The sequence below is a fragment of the Miscanthus floridulus genome, chromosome 1 (assembly GCF_019320115.1).
Source record: "Miscanthus floridulus cultivar M001 chromosome 1, ASM1932011v1, whole genome shotgun sequence".
NCBI lineage: Eukaryota > Viridiplantae > Streptophyta > Magnoliopsida > Poales > Poaceae > Miscanthus > Miscanthus floridulus.
Window position 1 is genome coordinate 19,758,850 of NC_089580.1, and position 20,737 is coordinate 19,779,586.

The following is a 20,737-nucleotide window of genomic DNA, read 5'->3' on the forward strand; positions in this document are numbered from 1 at the left end:
TTCCCCATAGAAGAATCGCAAATAGAAACTCTAGTGGAATCATGTCTAGTTGGAGTGCACTTCTTGGTTGGTTCTTGTTGTGCTTGTGTAGTGGGCTTGGCGTGTGAGGCCAATTAGCGCTCTAACCATCGAGTTGGGACTCACCATAATGAGGACGTGTAGGTTGCCGGCAAGCAACCAAACCTCGGGGATATATCTTGTGCTCACTTGCCCCGTGTGGTTTGCTATCTATCACTCTTGCATTTACATTCATAGCTATCTTGTTAGTGTGGTAGTTGCTTGACTAGCTAGAGTAGTAGTTGTGTAGTTGTAACTAGTTTTAGTTGCTCTTGTTAGTAGCTTCAGCTAGTTCTAGCTTTCTTGCTAGTTGTAGCTAGTTTTGCTAGAACGGCTTTAGTGTTTGTGTGATTCAACCTAGAGACCAAGCTACTAGAATTGTTTAGGGAGCTTGCTTGAGTGAATTAGAGCTAGAGCAAAGTAGAAGCTAGTTAGGATCCTTTGCTCTAGCCAATTGTGATCTTGTAGGAAAATTTTATAGGCTATTCACCCCCTCTAGCCATCTAGATCCTATCACATCCCCCGTCCCCCATCCATCGGAATAAAGGGGTGCAAGCAGAGGAGAAGAACGAGAGACAGGAGGCGGAGAAGAAGAAGAATACTTTAACCCCCTCCCACCCACCCACACAAGGTTCTAGGTCATCCGCCCCTATGCTTGCAACACTTGGGTTTGTAGACGAGTGTCGATGTCGTCAGTACAAGGACTATTGCCACCAATGGTGCAGGAACTTATCGCACAAAAGCACAGGTTCGGGGTCGGAAACGAAGGTGAGCCTAGTGATCAGTGAACTACTAATATGAGAAGGAAAGATCGAGCCAAAGATAGTCCAAAGCCATCTTTAAAACCAAGATAAAGAGAAATAATAACTACTTTGTTCAGTCTACTATTCTCTGGTATTTCCTATTTAATTCACGTTTTCCTACCACAAGCAAACTATTGAAGTGTAGACCAAATAAATATTGTGTTTTTTCATGCAAGTGAAGTTGTTACACGTACAATACATCAACGTTTGTACACCAAGCAAATAAAATGTTCAAATCATTTGTATAGCTAATAGTTCAGCTAATAATTACGAAGCTATTAGCTAGCTTTGTATAGCTTGCAACAAACAATAGCAACATAGATTCAAACATCCCCTTAATCAAATGGTTGGAAACATTCATTCCAAAAGGGACAGACATATGGGATATAACTATAAGGGAAAATGGTGTTCTTGCCCCCTACACATATGTGTAATTATGATTTTGCCCTTGCTTTTCTAACTTTGTGATTTTGCCCTTAACTGTAGCAAAGTCAACGCGTTTTTGCCCCTGGTCAACGCGAATTTGCCCCTGTTTTTACCGTTGACCAGGGGCAAAATCGCGTTGACTTTGCTACAGTTAAGGGCAAAATCACAAAGTTAGAAAAACGAGGGCAAAATCACAATTTCACGTCAAAGTAGGGACAAGAACACAAGAGCCCCTAACTATAAAGGTGAAACCTCATGTCCCTTTTGACCAGAATCAATCCAACTTTGGCTTAATCACTATAGGCCACTATAGCAGAGCAGAGGGTGCCTAAAAACTCGTATCCACCAGCATCATCGGTTCCTCGAGCAAAAGCTTAGGAAACTAGAGCCATTTTGCTAGTTGCTACAATTCATAACAGTGCAACACAGTTGCGGAGGAATTAAAGTCATTGTGGGCAGAGCCACAGAAAAATTAAATCTTGAACATGAAATTAATTAATTTTGATTGCTTATCTATAATTTAAAATTGCTAGCCTGTGTACGAATTGATGTACTATTTTTTTAACTAAAATTGACATATTAGTACTACGTACTAATAAATATGGGCAATTCTCCACTCTCAGTTGCAAATATGCATGTTCAATTATATTTATTTTCCATAGGGTGCGGCTTTGACATATTACACCTCTAGGTCAACATGGCACATGTCATAGACACACCGACAGAAAAATAAGGGGCCGAGAGAAATTTTACCATCGAATATAATAGGACAAACCCCCGCTCTTATTCATCATAAGTGATATTTTGGACATCAAACTCTCTGATTAGTACAAAAACTTTGGCATTTGCGTCCTATGTTCAAGACCTACCAAAATTGTAGCATTTTATCAAAGTATTTAATTTTGAAGTCAAATCTATACCATTTTATTTTATCAATTTATTTATTCGGCTATAAATTGTATGCTAATAAATATAAAGACACTTCAGTGACCGGAACCATCACACATTTCGTATCGGAGGACATTTTTTACTCGGGCCTCGTTTAGATTGAGGTTAGGAATCAGTATTTGACACTGTAGCACTTTCGTTTGTATTTGACAATTATTGTCTAATCATGGCCTAACTAGGCTCAAAAGATTCGTCTCGTAATTTACAATCAAACTGTGTAATTAGTTATTTTTTTATCTACATTTAATACTCTATGCATGTGTTCAAATATTTGATGTGATAAAAAGAAAGCGAAAAAACTTGCAATCTAAACAAGGCCTCGTTGATGGATCACGTTGTATGATGAGTCAACATAATTAATAATGCACTGGATCTATCTATCACAACTCATACAGCAGGTCCCATATGCCTAATAATGTTGGGAAAACCAACCCATATGACCACATCGGTCCCCTACCATGTTTGCACACTACTACGTACGTACATCACGTACTGGTCCTTTGTTTTGATAGCTCCTCCCACAATGTTCAATCTATATACTAATAATACACCTCAAATAATTGCTATGGATGTAACAAAAATACACGGTCTTCGGTTTCCTGAAGAAGGATTTCAAGGAGGCACGTCCATCGTACTGCAGTCTATGCAGCTATGGCCGCCCCCATCTGGCCAATAAATGTACTAGGTCACTTGTAGCCAATAGCGTCTCAGCATGCACGCAGCTTTTCCCCCCATAGTGCAGGTCCTTGTATTCTCCCTCACCTCACCTCATCCGGACCTGGATCACATGCAGTTATAACTGCTACTGCAACTTTAGCAGTAGCACCTGATCCAACCATCCAGCACAGATTCAACGTCCATGATCAACCGGACATGACCTCTCTAACTGGTAGCTGCTAAACTATTGCTCTTAGCAACCGGATGACTAAGTGAAGCTACTGCTCTTAGCAATCTGATGGGATAGCATGGATATTAAAAAATCGTAGGTAATAAACAAAATGAAAGAACACGTCTCATTTCAACAATAATCTGTATTTTTGCTCTAAATCGAGAGGTTAATGTTGTGTAAAGTAGAATTGGTTTGTATTCATTATAACGCAAAGTGCATAATTAGTATATTGGACCCGTTCGCTTCGCTGAAAAAACAAAACAAAACACTGTTCCGGCTGATTTGTTGTGAGAGAAAAACACTGTTTCGGCCGAAAAAAGAAGTTGAAAAGTACGGATTATAAGAGAAGCGAACATGGCCATTATTAGAATAGTGGGTACTAATATATTAATATAACAAAATTAAAAGAAGCTCCCACGTTCACTGAAAGGGCCTATAAATTACAAGGTTAATAGAGAAAAAGAGAAAAGTGTCCACAAAAAACAATAATAATAATAGTCAAATAAACAAACTAAAATATTTTAAAAATGATATTGAAATTAACAAAAATCCAAATAGTGCAATAAGCAAACTAGTTCCACGCGCTATTTGCGTGGTCCAACGTGCTAGTTAGTAAGTATCATACAAGAGCTATATATCACGGGCGTGTTTGAGACTGCTCCACGAAATCTGTTTCACAAAAAAAAACTGGAGTTCGTGGAGCACCCATTTAGGTGCTCTTATAACTCCACATTTTTTACTCGAACAGAGTGCATCGAGCTGAACTTGTTTGACTAAAAAATATGGAGCAGAGTTAAAAACGTGGAGCGGAGCAGTCCCCAACACCCCCTAAATTGATAGCCATTCGCACAAGGACTACACTTTGGCTCCGGCATTCAACAAGGCTCTATTCATCGGTTGCATCGAGGAAAGCCACTGGAGAAAAAAAAAAGATGATGGAAGAATCTGGATAGAATATTATGTAATTTTTATTTCAATTTTTTCATGTATAACTGGGAATGTACTGTGCTGAGTCTTAATATAATCCGGAAAAAGTCAAGAAGGGAAACATTAGGAAAAAATTATGGTAAAAATATAATATACAAATAATACCTGCCTAGATTTTCCTCCACGGTAAAAAAGAATTTCTGTTATTTTTCGGTTGGTTAGGAAAACATAGCGCTAATCATAAGCTGTTGTTTGCATTTTGCTGCACTTTTCTCCAAAAGAGGCTGCGGGCTGCAAAAATAAATAGAAAACAAAGGGAAAGGATAGGCTCTCACCCAAGGCATTGGTTGCCCCTTGAATGGCTCAGAAGATGTACTACTGCTTAAAGTTGCAGTTGAAGTTACAACTGCACGGGATCTTGGTCCACCTCATCGACACGAACAGGCAGTATTCCTCCCCGGCCCTCCTCTCTCTATAAGATGGCACAGCCCTCTCAGGTAGGGGCGAGTGTCTCTCTCTCACATAGTAAAAGAAAATATGCCCCAAGGTTTCTCTAGCTAGCTTGGTCTCCTACATAGCCTATGCACATGAGCCCATGTCTCCTCTCCTTGCACCTGCATAGAGAGATGGTATGATCAACTGGACAGTTCGTTTTTAACTCTCTCTCTCTCAAACAAGCCTAGACCTTATGCATGGCCGTTTTTAACTCTCTCTCTCTCTCTCTCTCTCTCTCTCAAACAAGCCTAGACCTTATGCATGGCCGGACACATTTGATCATTGGACATAGGCCACAATCCTGCCTCTCATAGTCTCATAGAGATCAACACACACTGCTCTAGTGCCAGAACCTAGAGAGGGAGAGGGAGAGGGAGAGGGGAGAGGGGAGAGGGGGAGAGGGCATCAGGGGCCTTGGAGTCCCATCAGCAAAGCACATGTTTCCTTCATGTGATTCCTCAAGCCCCATGGACTTACCGCTTTACCAACAGCTGCAGTTCAGCCCGCCTTCCCCAAAGCCGGACCAATCCAGCAGCTTCTACTGCTACCCATGCTCCCCTCCCTTCGCCGCCGACGCCAGCTTTCACCTGAGCTACCAGATCGGTAGTGCCGCCGCCGGCACCCCTCCACAAGCCGTGATCAACTCACCGGACCTGCCGGTGCAGCCGCTGATGGAGCAGGCGCCGGCGCCGGCTACAGAGCTGGGCACCTGCGCCAGTGGTGGTGCACAAGGCGCCGGCGTCAGCGCCAGCCTGGACAGGGCGGCGGCCGCGGCCGCGGCGAGGAAAGACCGGCACAGCAAGATATGCACCGCCGGCGGGATGAGGGACCGCCGGATGCGGCTCTCCCTTGACGTCGCCCGCAAGTTCTTCGCGCTCCAGGACATGCTTGGCTTCGACAAGGCCAGCAAGACGGTACAATGGCTCCTCAACACGTCCAAGGCCGCCATCCAGGAGATCATGGCCGACGACGTCGACGCGTCGTCGGAGTGCGTGGAGGACGGCTCCAGCAGCCTCTCCGTCGACGGCAAGCACAACCCGGCGGAGCAGCTGGGAGGAGGAGATCAGAAGCCCAAGGGTAATTGCCGCAGCGAGGGGAAGAAGCCGGCCAAGTCAAGGAAGGCGGCGACCACCCCGAAGCCGCCAAGAAAATTGGGGAATAATGCGCACCCGATCCCCGACAAGGAAACGAGAGCGAAGGCGAGGGAGAGGGCGAGGGAGCGAACCAAGGAGAAGCACCGGATGCGTTGGGTAAAGCTTGCATCAGCAATTGACGTGGAGGCGGCGGCTGCCTCGGTGGCGAGCGACAGGCCGAGCTCGAACCATTTGAACCACCACCACCACTCATCGTCGTCCATGAACATGACGCGTGCTGCGGAGGCTGAATTGGAGGAGAGGGAGAGGTGTTCATCAACTCTCAACAATAGAGAAAGGATGCAAGAAATCACAGGGCCGAGCGACGTGGTCCTAGGCTTTGGCAACGGAGGAGGAGGAGGATACGGCGGCGGCGGCGGCAACTACTACTGCCAAGAACAATGGGAACTTGGTGGAGTCGTCTTTCAGCAGAACTCACGCTTCTACTGAAGAACACGGTCGCACTAGGTACTACTAGAACTACTCTTTCAACTTACTCTATCCTTTTCCCTCCCATGAGCTTCTCAATAATTTGTTGTGTTAATCTATGCGTGTTTCTCTTTCTAGACTTCGTAATTGGCTGTGTGACGATGAACTTCGTTTGGTCATCGCATGATGATGTATTATAGCTAGCATGCACTGTGTTGATTCATTAATGGAACTAATCTGTGTCGATTCTGTAATTTCCAAACGGAATCTCTGTGATGAACGAGACCAAATAGTATCTAGCTGGTGATGGACACAAAGCAAGTGCTTTGTAGTTCAGTTGTTCGATGAAAGAATGAAAAGAAAAAAACTGCTGAAGGCTGAAACTATAACATGCTGAAATTAAAGAGAGGCTTTTGCTAGGTAAAAGTCCCTCAAGGTCAATTTCTTCTCTTCCTTGTTGCCGTTTGTATGCATGTTAAAATCTTCACCTAATGGCGTGGCTTTATATTCATGGGATGCTCGTAAAATAATTACACCATTCATGGATCAAACAAGCCGATCATTTAGTCGAGTTAGAACTTCCTCCTATTATTAATCATTTATCTAATTGCTTCTATTGGCTCCGATCGCTGGTCTGAAACTTGGCTGAAAAACACGGTTCCGACTGAATTGTTGTGAGAGAAAAACACGGTTCTGGCTGAAAAAAAAGCCGAACAGGGCCAATTTACACTAATTTCTTGATGAGCTGCAAATCTGATTCGTACTTTTCAGACTACTTCTGTATATCTCGAATTCTCTATCCCTAGGTTGACATCATTTCTCGTCTGCTGGAGTTCCTTGACGCCCCCCATATAGATATATTTTTCTATGTAGTAATAATAATCTTGGCTAAAAAACTATATTCTGGTTGTTTTCTGATTACATTTTCATAAGTACAGTAGATATTTTTAAATTCTATTGGCACCTCCACACATTCCAAAGATCATGCAAGATTATTTTAGTTCGTATACAAACTATCAATTGGTACTTGCTATTTGATTGGACATCATGATTCATGCATACTTACTATCCGACTCTCCTTAGTTAATTAAATCTTTAGTATCATAGAGTATATGTTGAAAGCTATGGTTATTTATTACCCCCTCCATCTCTCAAATTAAATCAATTTATAGTTGTCCAAAGTCAAGCTATTTTAAGTTTGGCCAAATTTATAAAAAGGACACAATTATTTATGACACTAAACTAGTATCATTGTATAGAAGTTGACCATATTCGTAGTGTACTTAGTGTGATCATTGATGATTTTCATTATAAAATCGGTAAAACTTAAGATAGTTTAACTGAAGACAACTTTAGAATGAAGCTGATTTATTTTTGGGATGGAGGGAGTGCTAGGGTTTCAGAGGCACATCAAATGTCGTCCATTAGTTCAAATCTGGCCAACTGAATAATTCATGCTCTTCAAGTAATAATAGCCATTGATTGCACGCCGACAAAAAGCCATAGGTCCATATAGAGACATCATAATCAGTTTAAAGTGAGATGGTGCATTGGCATCTTAATTTTGTCAACAAATGTAGCTACCTTGATGTTAACATAAGGGGGGGCTGCTGATTTAAACACTCAGGTGAGTGTATCAACATTAAAGTATGTTTTGTGCTTCTCAAAAAGGTTTTTAAAAATCATACGTGAACATCATGTTGAAGTATACATACCTGCCATAAACATATTTCCTAGTGCATTCCGTAATGAAAGGATATATGCTTAATATCCCTTGTGTTTTTTTATTAGGCACATATGAACTTTTGTTGCACAAATGTAAATTAAATATCTTAACATATGATGTTTATGTGTATTTAACAAATTTACTGGAAAAAATATGTGTGTTTTTAAAGAAATGTAGAACTGCATCGGGGCGTACACGTGGTAACTTGTGTGCACGCCATGCAGCTTGCAGATATGAACCCATTTTTCCATTTACAATAATATGATGGTATGCAACTTATCTGTAATTTGTCTATTAAAAGCATTTTTTTCAGAATATATTAACTTTATCTACTAAGCATATTTTAAATTTATGTAGTTTCATTATTGCTACATTTGAGTTTGATCGATTTTGCTGACAGCACAGGGATGCTAGATTGGTCTTATTGTCCGGATAGATGCATGGTCAATGAAACCTCCAAGGTTTAGTAGAAGGACGAGCAGCATATATAATACTAGAGGGCGCACAACGACAGATGCATATAATTAGAAGACTCTATGTTAAGGTAGATAAATGATAAGGGCCTGTTTAGATCTTTAGCACTAAATTACCACTGTGTTTAGACACTAATTAGAAGTATCAAACATGAACTAATTGCATAAGTGGTGACTAATTAGCGAGATAAATCTATTGATCCTAATTAGGTCATGATTAGCTTATATATATATGGTGCTACAGTAAACATAGATTAATCAAGGCCTAGTTAGGAATAATAGATTCGTCTCGCCATTTAGTCACCGCTTATGCAATTAGTTTTAAAAATAGTTCACGTTTAGTCCTTCTAATTAACATCCAAACATAGCGCTAATTTTTAGCAGCGGGGATCGAAACAAGCCCTAAATCACATACAGAACTAGACCTAGTCTAATGGTGGCGTAGTATCGTTTGAGAAAGCTGACGACTAAAATTGTTAAGCACAACACCACAAGAGTACAATGGTTTGTTTATCTTTCACATGCCCCTTAATGATCTTTGAAGACCCATGCTTTTGTTTACTATACTAAATGACAAAAATATTTAGTGCAATCATGAAAACCCCTTGAACACATACATAGACTTTTTAAATTTTTTTTTTGAAATGATGCACATCCATAGTGAATATGTAGATGTATACATTTTTGCAAAAGCTAACATGCAAAATCAATTTCTGAAAATTCATATGAAAAATGATAAATTTCAGATGCATATGTAATCACATAACTTTTGCCTTCCAATGCATATACACCCGAATTTTGTTATTTTCATATAATTTTTTGTACATTGAGTTTGCACCTCAACTTTTGCAACAATATAGTTATGTATTTAGATGGGCAATCGACATGCATCATTTCGGAAAAAAAAAAGAGTTAGAACTTATAGTAATGTATTTCAAGGGGGTTGTCACGGTTGCACGAAATGGGTGGTTTGCACCGAATATTTTGCGATACTAAATCTAATGTAAAGAATATAGGATGATACTAAATCTAATGTAAATAATATAGGGTGATTGTAACTATTGACAATGAGATCACAGTGTTCATTTATATACTTTATTTCCTATTTAACACTTTCTATCCGGGTGTCTAGAACATATCACAACTTCGGTGATGTTTAAATCGAGGAGTAAAGTTTAGGGACGTCACATCAGATGTTACATTAGGATGTCACATGGGAGTGTTCGAATAGTAATAATAAAACAAATTACAGAAATCCTCAGTAATCTACGAGACGAATTTAGTAAGCCTAATTAATCCGTCATTAGCACATATTTACTGTAACAACATATTCTCAAATCATGGACTAATTATGCTTAAAAAATTGTCTCGCAAATTAGTCGCAATCTATGCGATTAGTTGTTTTTTAGTCTATATTTAATACTCCATACATGTGTCCAAACATCCGAATCCGATGTAATAGGAAGTAAATTTTAGGGGAGAAACTAAGGCCTTCATCTATATTTCTCAAAACCATAAGAATGTGACGACGATATATATATGAGATCGACTACCAACACACATGAATGTGCTGCAGTTTCACAAATAAAAAAAAATGGACGCGTGTGCCTAATGGGAAAGCCCACCTATTGTCTCTATGTCGTAGTCCTTCATTGGCCACCTCTCCGCTACCATAACAAGGAACTGCAGTTGATGTGTCACCGCGACGGGCCCTAGCAGTAATAGTAAATGTGTGCACGTAAATTGTACATCTCAAAGGTCACATGTTGTACTGCAAGGCTTAGGATAAACAGTGCGTGCACATGTATCTAGTCTTGTCATTCTGAAGTAGTAGTACTTTGTGTCTTTTTTTTTTTTTTGAAAACGACCAAAGCAATTGTATATCTATGCAACAGGCATACGTACGTACCACACATCAGGATCAATACGTACATTGAGCAGCACACAGTACCGAAGAACTGTTCGTTCTGCAGACGGCCTATACAAGAGCGTGAAACCAGCTGCGCCTGCACGCCCCACATGCAGGATAGATAGCTCGGACCACCGAAGCAAACAACTCAATCTGCACAAGAACGGAGAAATAGTTTTGTGTTCCCAAACGACAACAATGCCATATTATTACCTATATACTTGAATACAGACACAAGATATATATACGTGCATGTATATTTCTTCATTTTGTTGAGAAGCGCAAATGATTTATTAGTACTCCTTTTCAAATGTTAGTAGAAAGATCTAAAAGGAGAAAACGATATGAAATAAACCAAAACAAGTAACTACTAATGCTTACTATACTCCTTCACTAAGCGAAAATCATCAGGGCCATATGTTATATGTATAGTTTTAGCAGTACTGCAAAAAAAAAATGACGTAGGACTGAGATGGAATGGAACACAGAAGATCAAGGTGGTTTACTGTTGTTTTATAAATATTGATCAAATGAGATCATTAGCACACCAGCATGTACTAAGAAAAACAATGAGTCCGAAGGTCTACTATATATGATACAAGCAGCGCCTAGCAATTTAATTAACATAGACTAAGCTTTGTGTTGCTGTCATCTACACATGGAAGTGTAATTTCTTCATTTGGTTCACTTTACAAAACCACTGCAGACTCCCATCTTGAGTTGGAGTCAGTTAGTCTTCAGGACATGTTATAAGCCGAAAGTTGTTGACTGGCTTGGCATTGGTCATGAACATTATATAAATACTCACTCAGTTTTGCAAAAGTCAGCTGACAGCTCAGATCAGCTTGAAGTTCCAAGCTGCCGTTCAAGGTACGTGAATGGGATCCGGCTTGAAAGGCATCCAACTATCCAAGAGGGTGTGTTCCGGAAAATTTTAAATAGCAGTACCATACATATCTGACCTGGTGAATGTAGCACCAGAGTTTTTAAAAAAAATAAATAGCAGTACCATACATATCTGACCTGATGAATGTAGCACCAGAGTTGAAGCTCTGGAGTATAGCTGACGTAGTTTATTATCTGTATGCCACTGCAAGTCTGCCATCCCTCTTTTCTCTCTATTCTTCTGTCTACCCACAGCATGTCTGTCTGTTAAAAGAAAGGTTATGTTCTTTTGGAACAAGAAAATCTCTTTTTTTCTGATATGCAGAACTACGTATCATTGGATTAAGACCTTGACCTATTACAACCTTAACCCTTAGCTTTGTTATATTGCATATTACTCACTCCCCCGGCCCGCTTTAGTGGATAATAATGGTTTATGATAGCTTTCCCCTCATGTATATGATAACCTTAACCCTATGTTTTTTTTTATCGAACATGCAGGAGAGATCTGCATATCATTGCATTAATGAGAGAACATATTTACAAGACAAACAAACTCAAACCACACCTTACTTATTCAAGGAACACTCATGCCTAGAACTCAACAAACGTCCACGCGGATCAACTAAAACAACCTTTAGGAGGCAGCAGTCAAAAGCTGGACCAAACCTTTTGCACTAGCCACACACCACATGTTCCCTCTTTAAAAATTCTTCTAAGAACAACCTAGACACTTGGTGCAGCACCATTAAACAAACACACTCATTTCTGTGAATCCAAATCATTCATTGTGTATAAAATCTGTGACTACAACAATAGTAAAGCTGGATATGTACAGCTTGTGTCTATTTAATTATATATAATTATCCATGTAGCTCCTAAATATAAAATGTATCTTCTTTTGCCATCGAGTTTATGCATGAGAGAGAATTTACTTTGGAAAGTATACGAACACTTTGTGTTCTTTTTCTCATTTGAAACTTTATTTCATATCATATTTAAAAAAATGTGGCATCCATTTCAGGGGTGATTTTACATACCCCAGTAAATATTTTGGAGAAATTCAGCATTAATTCATATTTATTCAACTTATAATGCACTATTTAAGTTTACATATATAATTGGTAGTGACAATGTTTCAAAATTCTAGCATCAGTATGTTTCAAACTATCGACATTGGACATATGCCACTAGTCTACTAAATACTTTTAGAATAACATAAACTCCATTTCAAAAAGAATGCAATTCTCACTTCCTGAGGAGTCAAACAATTTTAAATTTGGCCAAATTTATATAAAAAGTTACTAACATTTATGATACCAAATAAGTATCATTGCATTGGTTATGGAATATATTTCCACAGTAAACCTAGAGACATAAATGTTGATATTTTTCCTATGAACTCGATCTAACTTAGAAAAGTTTGACATATCGTTAAATCTAGAATTGCATTCTTTTTTGGACGGACGGGGTACCAATTACCTTACAGTAATGTTGGAGATCAATTGTATATAAAATTTGAGTATAACACCAAATAAAAGAACAGAATGATGAGCAAGCTATTAAAATTTAGAACACCACATGCTTGTGATCAAGTTAACCCTTTAATACAACACTATACATACTATGGTAAAGAGATGTGCCTTGAGCTGACCTTATTAAGGCTTCAGAGCTAATCTTAAACTGTTAGTGTGGCAGTCAATTCCAAACTGCAAATGAATTAAAAATCATCCCATAACTCATGAGTCCGAGGCGATCACCTGCAAAAGATAGGGAAGGCAATTAATCAAAGTATTCATTGATCCAATCTTAGATCATACAAAGAACTGCACAAGTTACCTACATGCATGATGTGGACGTTGTAGGCTAAGTCGGATATATATTTAATGGTTAGGACCTCTCACATGATAAATCTTATGCATGGCTGTATATAGTGGTTAACAGTAATTAAGTCATAACTCAGCACTAAACTGCTCCATAAAAAGATGTAGCATAAAAAATTGGTATTATATAAATAGAAGTTACATATAATGAACATCTAGGGTTGATTTGGCTGGGTATTACAATTTGACAAAGATCACTTTGCATTCTGTGATGTATAGCAGGCATAGTGTTGCAGAGAACCAAACATTTTAATCTTTTAATAGATCTGTCATGTCTGCTAGCCTGTCCATACAAACACATTTATAAAATTTTGAGAATTATTGGTATTCTTATCATTTCAAATTGTCAATAGTAGGTTAACTGATCGAAGAATCAGCTCATATACATAGTAAATTGATTCGTTGTGCTCCTTCCAATTTTAATACTTCCTTTGGGAAACAAGTGCTGGGTCTGCTATCCATTATTAAGAGAACAGTTAACACCATAGACAACTAAAGGCCGGGAAGAGATACCAAATGGCATGTCCAAAATTTAAAATGCTTTTCTATTATAATACTTTCTGGCAAGATGTGGCCATGTCATTTTTATCTCATCATTTCTATAAAATAACGCAATATAAAAGAAACCGTCCAACAATTAATCGAGTTCAACTCTCTGAGCGAACCTGATGAAAGCTAGAATATATATACTAGTTTCATCTGCTGGCTGGGATCTTCATATCATATATTATACAGGAATAGCAAAATGAGACGTACGAAATTATACTACTAGATACTAAATCCCAACTAATATGGTCCTTTTGAAGCATGGGTACACAGAGCTTACAACATGCATACTGTTTATTCAGGATTTTATACGGAATGAGAAAAACGAGAAGAGAAGTACTAATGCTGTAGGCAGTACTTCCTAGTCTACTAGCTAGAGCAGAAGTATAATAATCCATCACTCTGCTTTATAAAGGAAAAAAACATGGAAGCAATTGATCTCTTCCAGTTCTTATATACTAGTACAAAACTCTGGAATGGCTGGGCCGGGGGGGCTAGCTAGAACTCAAATCGAAGCATGATGCGAGTATGCGACATGGCGAGGAGGGAATTTGATGTAATCTCACCAGCGACAGTGGCGTCCTTGAGCTTGAGAGGAGCGTTGCGTGATTGGCCTCGCTGGGTTGGCGGGGGAGCTAATCGCGTTTCAAGCGAGCTGCCCCCGCGCATAAGCCATTGATGGCGAGCAGGCGCACCAAGCGCAGTCGCCGCCGGTGGAGAGCTCCGCCTCCGCCTCCCCGTGGTCCGTACCGCAGCGCGGTCACCGTCGGCGCACCCGCCCGGTACATTAAGCATCGTCCAGATCGTCCGGCCAAGAACTCGACGCCGCTAGCGGTAGCACGCAGAGACTCCAACTGCCCGGAGGCTTGGAGAAGTTTCACATTGATCTCCTTCCCACCAATGGCAGGCAGCATCTCAGCTCCTTCCCATCAGTGCACTCTCTTTCTGGAGTGGATATATCTTGCCTCCGCGTGATGGATGGACCGGTGGTTCCTCCTGCCTTCTCGAGGAAAACTTATGAGCCGCCTTATCAGCTCAGTATTTCTCTCGCAGCAAAAAAAGCTTCACCCGACTTAAGTACGAACAGGCTCGATGCCGAGTTGCTTTAGCAAAAGGCTGCTGCAAAGTATTCCTTTCTTTTCCAGAGAAGAAAACAAAGGAAGATGAAACTAAATGCATTCCCCCTTCAACGTGCCTCGCTTGGCTTTGGATAAAAGTAGGAGGATGAGGACAACTTTTACTGTTAGCCCTAAAGCAGCGCAGATAGCTAGGAAATGTCGCTTCCATGGCGTACTGACCGTCAAATCGATCAACACAAATCACTGAGGGCGTGTTTGGTCCAGCTGTCCTTGTTTGACGCTGCGTGCATAGAGATTATTTACGAAACTAAATGGTCGGGACTAGTTTACGAGTCAAATCTTTTAAATCTAATTAGCCTATGATTCGATAATGCGGTGCTACAGTAAATATGGGTTAATGACGGATTCTGTACTTTATTTTATTTTTTTATTAGTATCCGAACACCACACCTCTATATAACATCTCCTAAACTTTAGTCACTGAATCAAACACCCCCTAATACTGACATGACAGAGGTAGGGAAGGATTCAGATAATGCTATTTACCAAAAACTTATTTTGAATTTAGATACATATATGGATACGAATATTATCGGGTGCAAATGCAAAATGCAAAACTGATATCTACTTGATTCCGAAGATAATAAGTGTCTAATTGTTTTATCGAATGTTTTAATAGAACAAAATCATTATGCATTATGTGTGGATGTAAAATATGAGTATAGTATAACACATATTGATAAAGACAATCTATCAAAACAACATATTTATTAATAATTATCGCACTAATTGTATGTAGAAAAATAATCTCACCAATATATAAATAAACCAAAGCATTTAAAATTAATATATGATTAGCCAAATTAAAATTAATCACAAGTAACCTTGTATATCATTAGTAATATTAATATCAATATAAATTCATTAGTTATAGAGATAACTTTCAAATAGTTTATCACTTTGAACTGTAATATTAAAATTTATGTGGTTCGCAATTACCGGTGGGAAGGAGATATACTACATCTAAACTGTCCGATATATACCACTTTGAACTTGATTTGGGTTCCTTACTCATTAACAGTCTCAACATTACCACTAACCACATTCAAGCCACTACGGAATCAGTGGCTTTGCCGAGTGCTAGGGGCACTCGGCAAATTCCAATTTACACTCGGCAAAGGCTTTGTCAAGTGCTGCACTCGGCAAATAACCCGTCGGCAAAGGCGTCTTTGCCGAGTGTCTTTTGTCGGGCACTCGGCAAAGCCTTTGCCGAGTGCCGATACTCGGCAAAGTTGAAACCGAAAAAACCCGAAAAATGGGAATTTTTACCCCAAAAAAATGGAATTTTTTTTTATCGATGGAGGCCCCCACCGGCCAGCGTCCACCCCATCTCCGACATTTTTCGCGTGAATTTCATGGCTACGCGGCCGACGCGATTCGAACCCGAGACCTCCCGCTGTGCACGTACCTCCTCTACCACTACACCACAGTCTCACTTGTGTTTGGATTCCGTTTTAGTTCCCAATATATTATACTAAACCGAGTGTAAATTGCATGTTTGAGGCCCTAAACGAATTCAAATAAAAAAGTTGTAAACTACAGAGTTTCATAACTTTTCGAGATCTACACTTTTAGTTTAGGAAGTTTTTCCATCCGATGTCGTTTACAAAATTTGAATTTTAAAATTTTAAAATTCAAACGCAGTTTTGCATGCAAGATGTTTTCAAATCAAAAAGTTGTCAACTACAATGTTTCATAACTTTTCGAGATCTACAGAGTTTATTTTGGTTGTTTTTTCATTCGAGGTCGTTTGAAAAGTTCGAATTTTAAAATTTTGAAATTCAAATGCAGTTTTGCATGACAAGATGTTTTCAAATCAAAAAGTTGCCAACTACAATGTTTCATAACTTTTCGATATCTATAGAGTTTATTTTTGGTTGTTTTTTCATCCGATGTCGTTTGAAAAGTTCGAATTTTAAATTTTTGAAATTCAAACATAATTTTGCATGACAAGATGATTTCAAATCAAAAAGTTGCCAATTATAAAGTTTCATAACTTTTCGAGATCTACAAAGTTTATTTTGGTTGTTTGGTCATCTGTTCATCTGACATGGTCGTTCTAATATTGTTCACAAATCTTATATATCTCTCTTGTAGTTTCATAAACTACAAGAGAGATATGTTAGATTTGTGAACAAATTTATTTTCACTTTGTCGTATGAAGAAAAGACCAAAACAAACATTGTACATCTTGATGAGTTATACAACTTTGTAGTTGAAAACTGTTTTATTTGAATTAATTTACTGCTTCAAAATATGCTTTGAAATTTTCTTTGTCGAGTGTCAAAAAAAAACACTCGGCAAAGAAGCTCTTTGCCGAGTGTCAAAAAAAATACTCGGCAAAGAAGCTTCTTTGCCGAGTGTCAAAAAAAAACACTCGGCAAAGAAGTTTTTTTTGCCAAGTGTAAATTTCATGTTTGAGGCCCTAAACGAATTCAAATAAAAAAGTTGTAAACTACAAAGTTTCATAACTTTTCGAGATCTACACTTTTAGTTTAGGAAGTTTTCCCATCCGAGGTCGTTTACAAAATTTGAATTTTAAAATTTTGAAATTCAAACACAGTTTTGCATGACAAGATGATTTCAAATCAAAAAGTTGTCAATTACAAAGTTTCATAACTTTTCGAGATCTACAAAGTTTATTTTGGTTGTTTGGTCATCTATTCATCCGACATGGTCGTTCTAACATTGTTCACAAATCTTATATATCTCTCTTGTAGTTTCATAAACTACAAGAGAGATATGTTAGATTTGTAAACAAATTTACTTTCACTTTGTCATATGAAAAAAAGACCAAAACAAACATTGTACATCTTGATGAGTTATACAACTTTGTAATTGAAAACTTTTTCATTTGAATTTATTTACTGCTTCAAAATATGCTTTGAAATTTTCTTTGCCGAGTGTCAAAAAAAATAACACTCGGCAAAGAGCCTCTTTGCCGAGTGTTAAAAAAAACACTCGGCAAAGAGCCTCTTTGCCGAGTGTAAAAAAAACACTCGGCAAAGGCGGCTTTGCCGAGTGCCCGAAAAACAACACTCGGCAAACCACCTGGCACTCGACAAAGAGCCTGTCTCCGGTAGTGAGCAAAAAAAATATAGTTTTTTTGAAGGGTCAGTAGGGGAGGCCCCTACCGATATTTTTGTATATATAAAAAAGAATATATGTACATACAACACAAATTACAAGGCTCAAAGAGCCAAAAGAAAAAGAGGAAGACCAAAACTAAGAAAAAAAATCTCTCTCCACAGGGTTAGTGCTCCTTTCAGCTTCTGCTCGGTCTTGATACAAACCATGCCAAGTTCCTCTTTAAGTTTGCCTTCCATGAATGCAAAGTTGGGGGTCTTGTTATAAAAAATAACACCATTTCTGACGGTCCAAATCACCCAACAAGGCATCATCACTATTTTCCTAAAGCAACTTCCAAAAGTTGTTCTTGCTTCTATATCATCAGATCCAGTGATTAGAGAGTGAGGTCCCAATGAATTGAAATAGAACTACAACAATTCAAAACACGGATGAAGACAGGTTTCCTCAACCCCACTATTACAAAGCACACAATTGTAGTCATCCAGATAGTGTTTTTTGTGTAGGATGTTCCTTGTGTTCAAACAATCACTGAGTAGGAGCTAGAAAAAAGAATTTATGCTTACCAAGATTCCCTAAGGACCAGAGCCATCTAAAAAGGGGAGAGACTTCAAGAGATTCTTGAAGTTGGGAGTATGCTTTCCTGGTGTTATAGGTATTTGAGCCCCAAATGTAAGACCACTAATCCTCAATTTCCAACTCCAAGTGTCTCTTGTATCAATCCTAGAGTTCAGCTATCTAGGCTGAAGCTTGGGAGGATATATAGAGGGAGGGCAAAGATGTTACTGATGTCTCTGTCCAAGAACCTTATAGAGCATTTGGATTTCTTGTGAGAAGAGTTGGAGGAATTTGTGTTATAGGAGATTATCTAACCAATTGTCTTGCTAGAGCATAACTGAGTTTCCTCTACTAGGATTACACTTTGTCAATAACCTAAAATTTCAACATAGTTTGAGCACATATTTCCACCAAAAGGAACCAATAGGGCTTCTAGCATGAGGGGTGTTGTTGTTGGAGTAAAGCTTTGACCAGGTCATGCTAGAATCCCACAAACTATATATGTGGAAAGATGTGCCCTGTTGATTTTCACATAGTTTGAGCACCCTGCAAAGGCAACGTAGGGTTAATTATACTTTCAAGTATATGGTGGACTAAAGTATGCTGGTGCTTTACCACAGATGAAGTTACGGTTGCCGATCTTAGTAATCAAAAGGTCTTTCCATCAAAAGGAACCAATAGCCCTCAAACTAAATTTGTGTTGTAGGTTAGCTTTGTCGAAGAAGAACCTTACATGCATGATTTAGAACTTATCCAAAAATTTGAGCAATAAGGTTGAATTCCATGTCTTTAAATTGATGATACCTAACCCTCCTTCACTTTTGGCGCTGTGTTGGTATATTTTAAATGCACATAGATAAATTCGCAAGCGCATGGATACCGTTGTAGCTTTCACCCGAGAGTATTCCAGAGTATCGTATTTATCCACAGGGAAACAATGGTTAAAGAAGTTGATAATTCACCATCATGTATCTACTAACTAGTATACTAACTAAACTAAAGTCGTGGTAAGTGTTGTTTATGATAAGAGTTATGAATAATGACTCACACTTAAGAGAATTACATAATAAATAAGTAGTCTAGCTAAGTTGAGAGGACAACGGGTGAGTTCAAGGTTCCTAAATACTTCTCTATTACTTTGGTTCTATAGGGTATAACTAATCATGGGTAAATATAGCGATCATACACAGTAACACTTTGAAGCAACAGTACCTTTCCAACTCTCGAGGGGGATGAGAAAGCGTAGTTGGGGGAAGGGTGCCTAAAGCTCTACTAACATCAATCCTAACGTGGTGGATTACAACGGCCTGACAGAGCTGTAGCCCCTGGGGCTACCACAACTAACCATAGGATTGAGTGCAATCTCAGGTAACCTATAGTCTAGACACCATGTCTATACTACGAATTACTACTCTAGTCACATATGATAACTAAAGCACTCGATGCGAGCGGAGATCTCATGCTAAGGTATGATAACTATACTAACCATACACATGAAAGGCATAAAAGTAGATAGAAAAGATAAATAGATTAAAGCATAAGTCTTGCAAAGGTGAGATACAAAGATATATCTGACCTCCGAAGTTTTCTCCAGAACCTGAGCTTGGCTCATCTCTCCCTAACTCTCAACTAGAGCTATTCTACTTCTACATCTTGAGAGCTGGCTCTGATACTGACAAGGTGGATATGAATTAGGGTTTCAGGGATGCCTCCAGGGAGGGGGGTAGGGGTTGCTATATATAAGCCAAGGTGGAGTAGGGGGCATGGAATCAAGGTGGAGTAGGGGGGCAAGGAATCATCACATCATCGATCCACGTCAACTCCCTCGATCACCGTTGGATGAACCAACTTAAAACCGCCTTAAAATCAAGGGTCTAGACCTTAGGAAGGCGTACGAGGAGGCAGAGGGCGAGGGGCCTCCATAATGGGCCGGTCATCCTGCTACTATGGTAGGTGGGCCTCCCCTTCGGATGGTGGGTCCTGGGCTCCGTCTTGAGTCGACTTTCGTAGGTTTCGTGAGTTGAATCACTTGTTGATGTCGGTTTGCCTATTTGGAGTGTATGATAGTGGTCCCGGGAGCTATTTTCTAGATAAATCCTCCTGTATTCACATGTTCACCAAAGCTCATGGAATTCATTAGTTTAAACCCTTAGACCTATGTTTGGTGATGGAATTTATCATATATGCAGGTTATATTGATGGTTTATGATTAACATTAACAATCATCAACAAGTTCCCCCACACTTACCCTTTGCTAGTCCCTAAGCAAAGCTAAACTCAGCAATAGATCAGGAGTTGCTACAATGCTTTCACGTGTCAAAAGTACACAGGCATTCAGTCAAGAACTCTCCTCTAGATTAGAATAAACTGATCTGACTTTTAAACTTACCCATATTACCTTCAACCATGGGGCTCCTTAGCCTT

At 39.1% G+C, this 20,737-nt stretch overlaps 1 protein-coding gene and 1 long non-coding RNA gene across 2 annotated transcripts; one reads left to right on the top strand and one right to left on the bottom strand.

Moving 5' to 3' along the window:
* The first annotated feature begins 4,982 nt into the window (after positions 1 to 4,982).
* On the top strand, positions 4,983 to 6,373 carry LOC136475093 (transcription factor TEOSINTE BRANCHED 1-like). The gene has a single exon (XM_066472654.1). It carries the CDS (start codon positions 4,983 to 4,985, stop codon positions 6,126 to 6,128), a length of 1,146 nt encoding a protein of 381 aa, XP_066328751.1. The 3' UTR covers positions 6,129 to 6,373.
* Positions 6,374 to 10,026: 3,653 nt separating this feature from the next.
* LOC136475101 (uncharacterized) lies at positions 10,027 to 14,634 on the bottom strand. The gene is made up of 4 exons (XR_010763092.1): positions 14,096 to 14,634; positions 12,755 to 12,860; positions 11,239 to 11,364; positions 10,027 to 10,368 (listed from the first exon to the last, which is right to left on the bottom strand). It is a non-coding gene; the product is annotated as an uncharacterized lncRNA (long non-coding RNA).
* Positions 14,635 to 20,737: the final 6,103 nt, after the last annotated feature.

Bases quoted from the DNA above. Each gene is read 5' to 3' on its own strand.
- LOC136475093 (XM_066472654.1), top strand. From the start codon at position 4,983: ATGTTTCCTTCATGTGATTCCTCAAGCCCCATGGACTTACCGCTTTAC.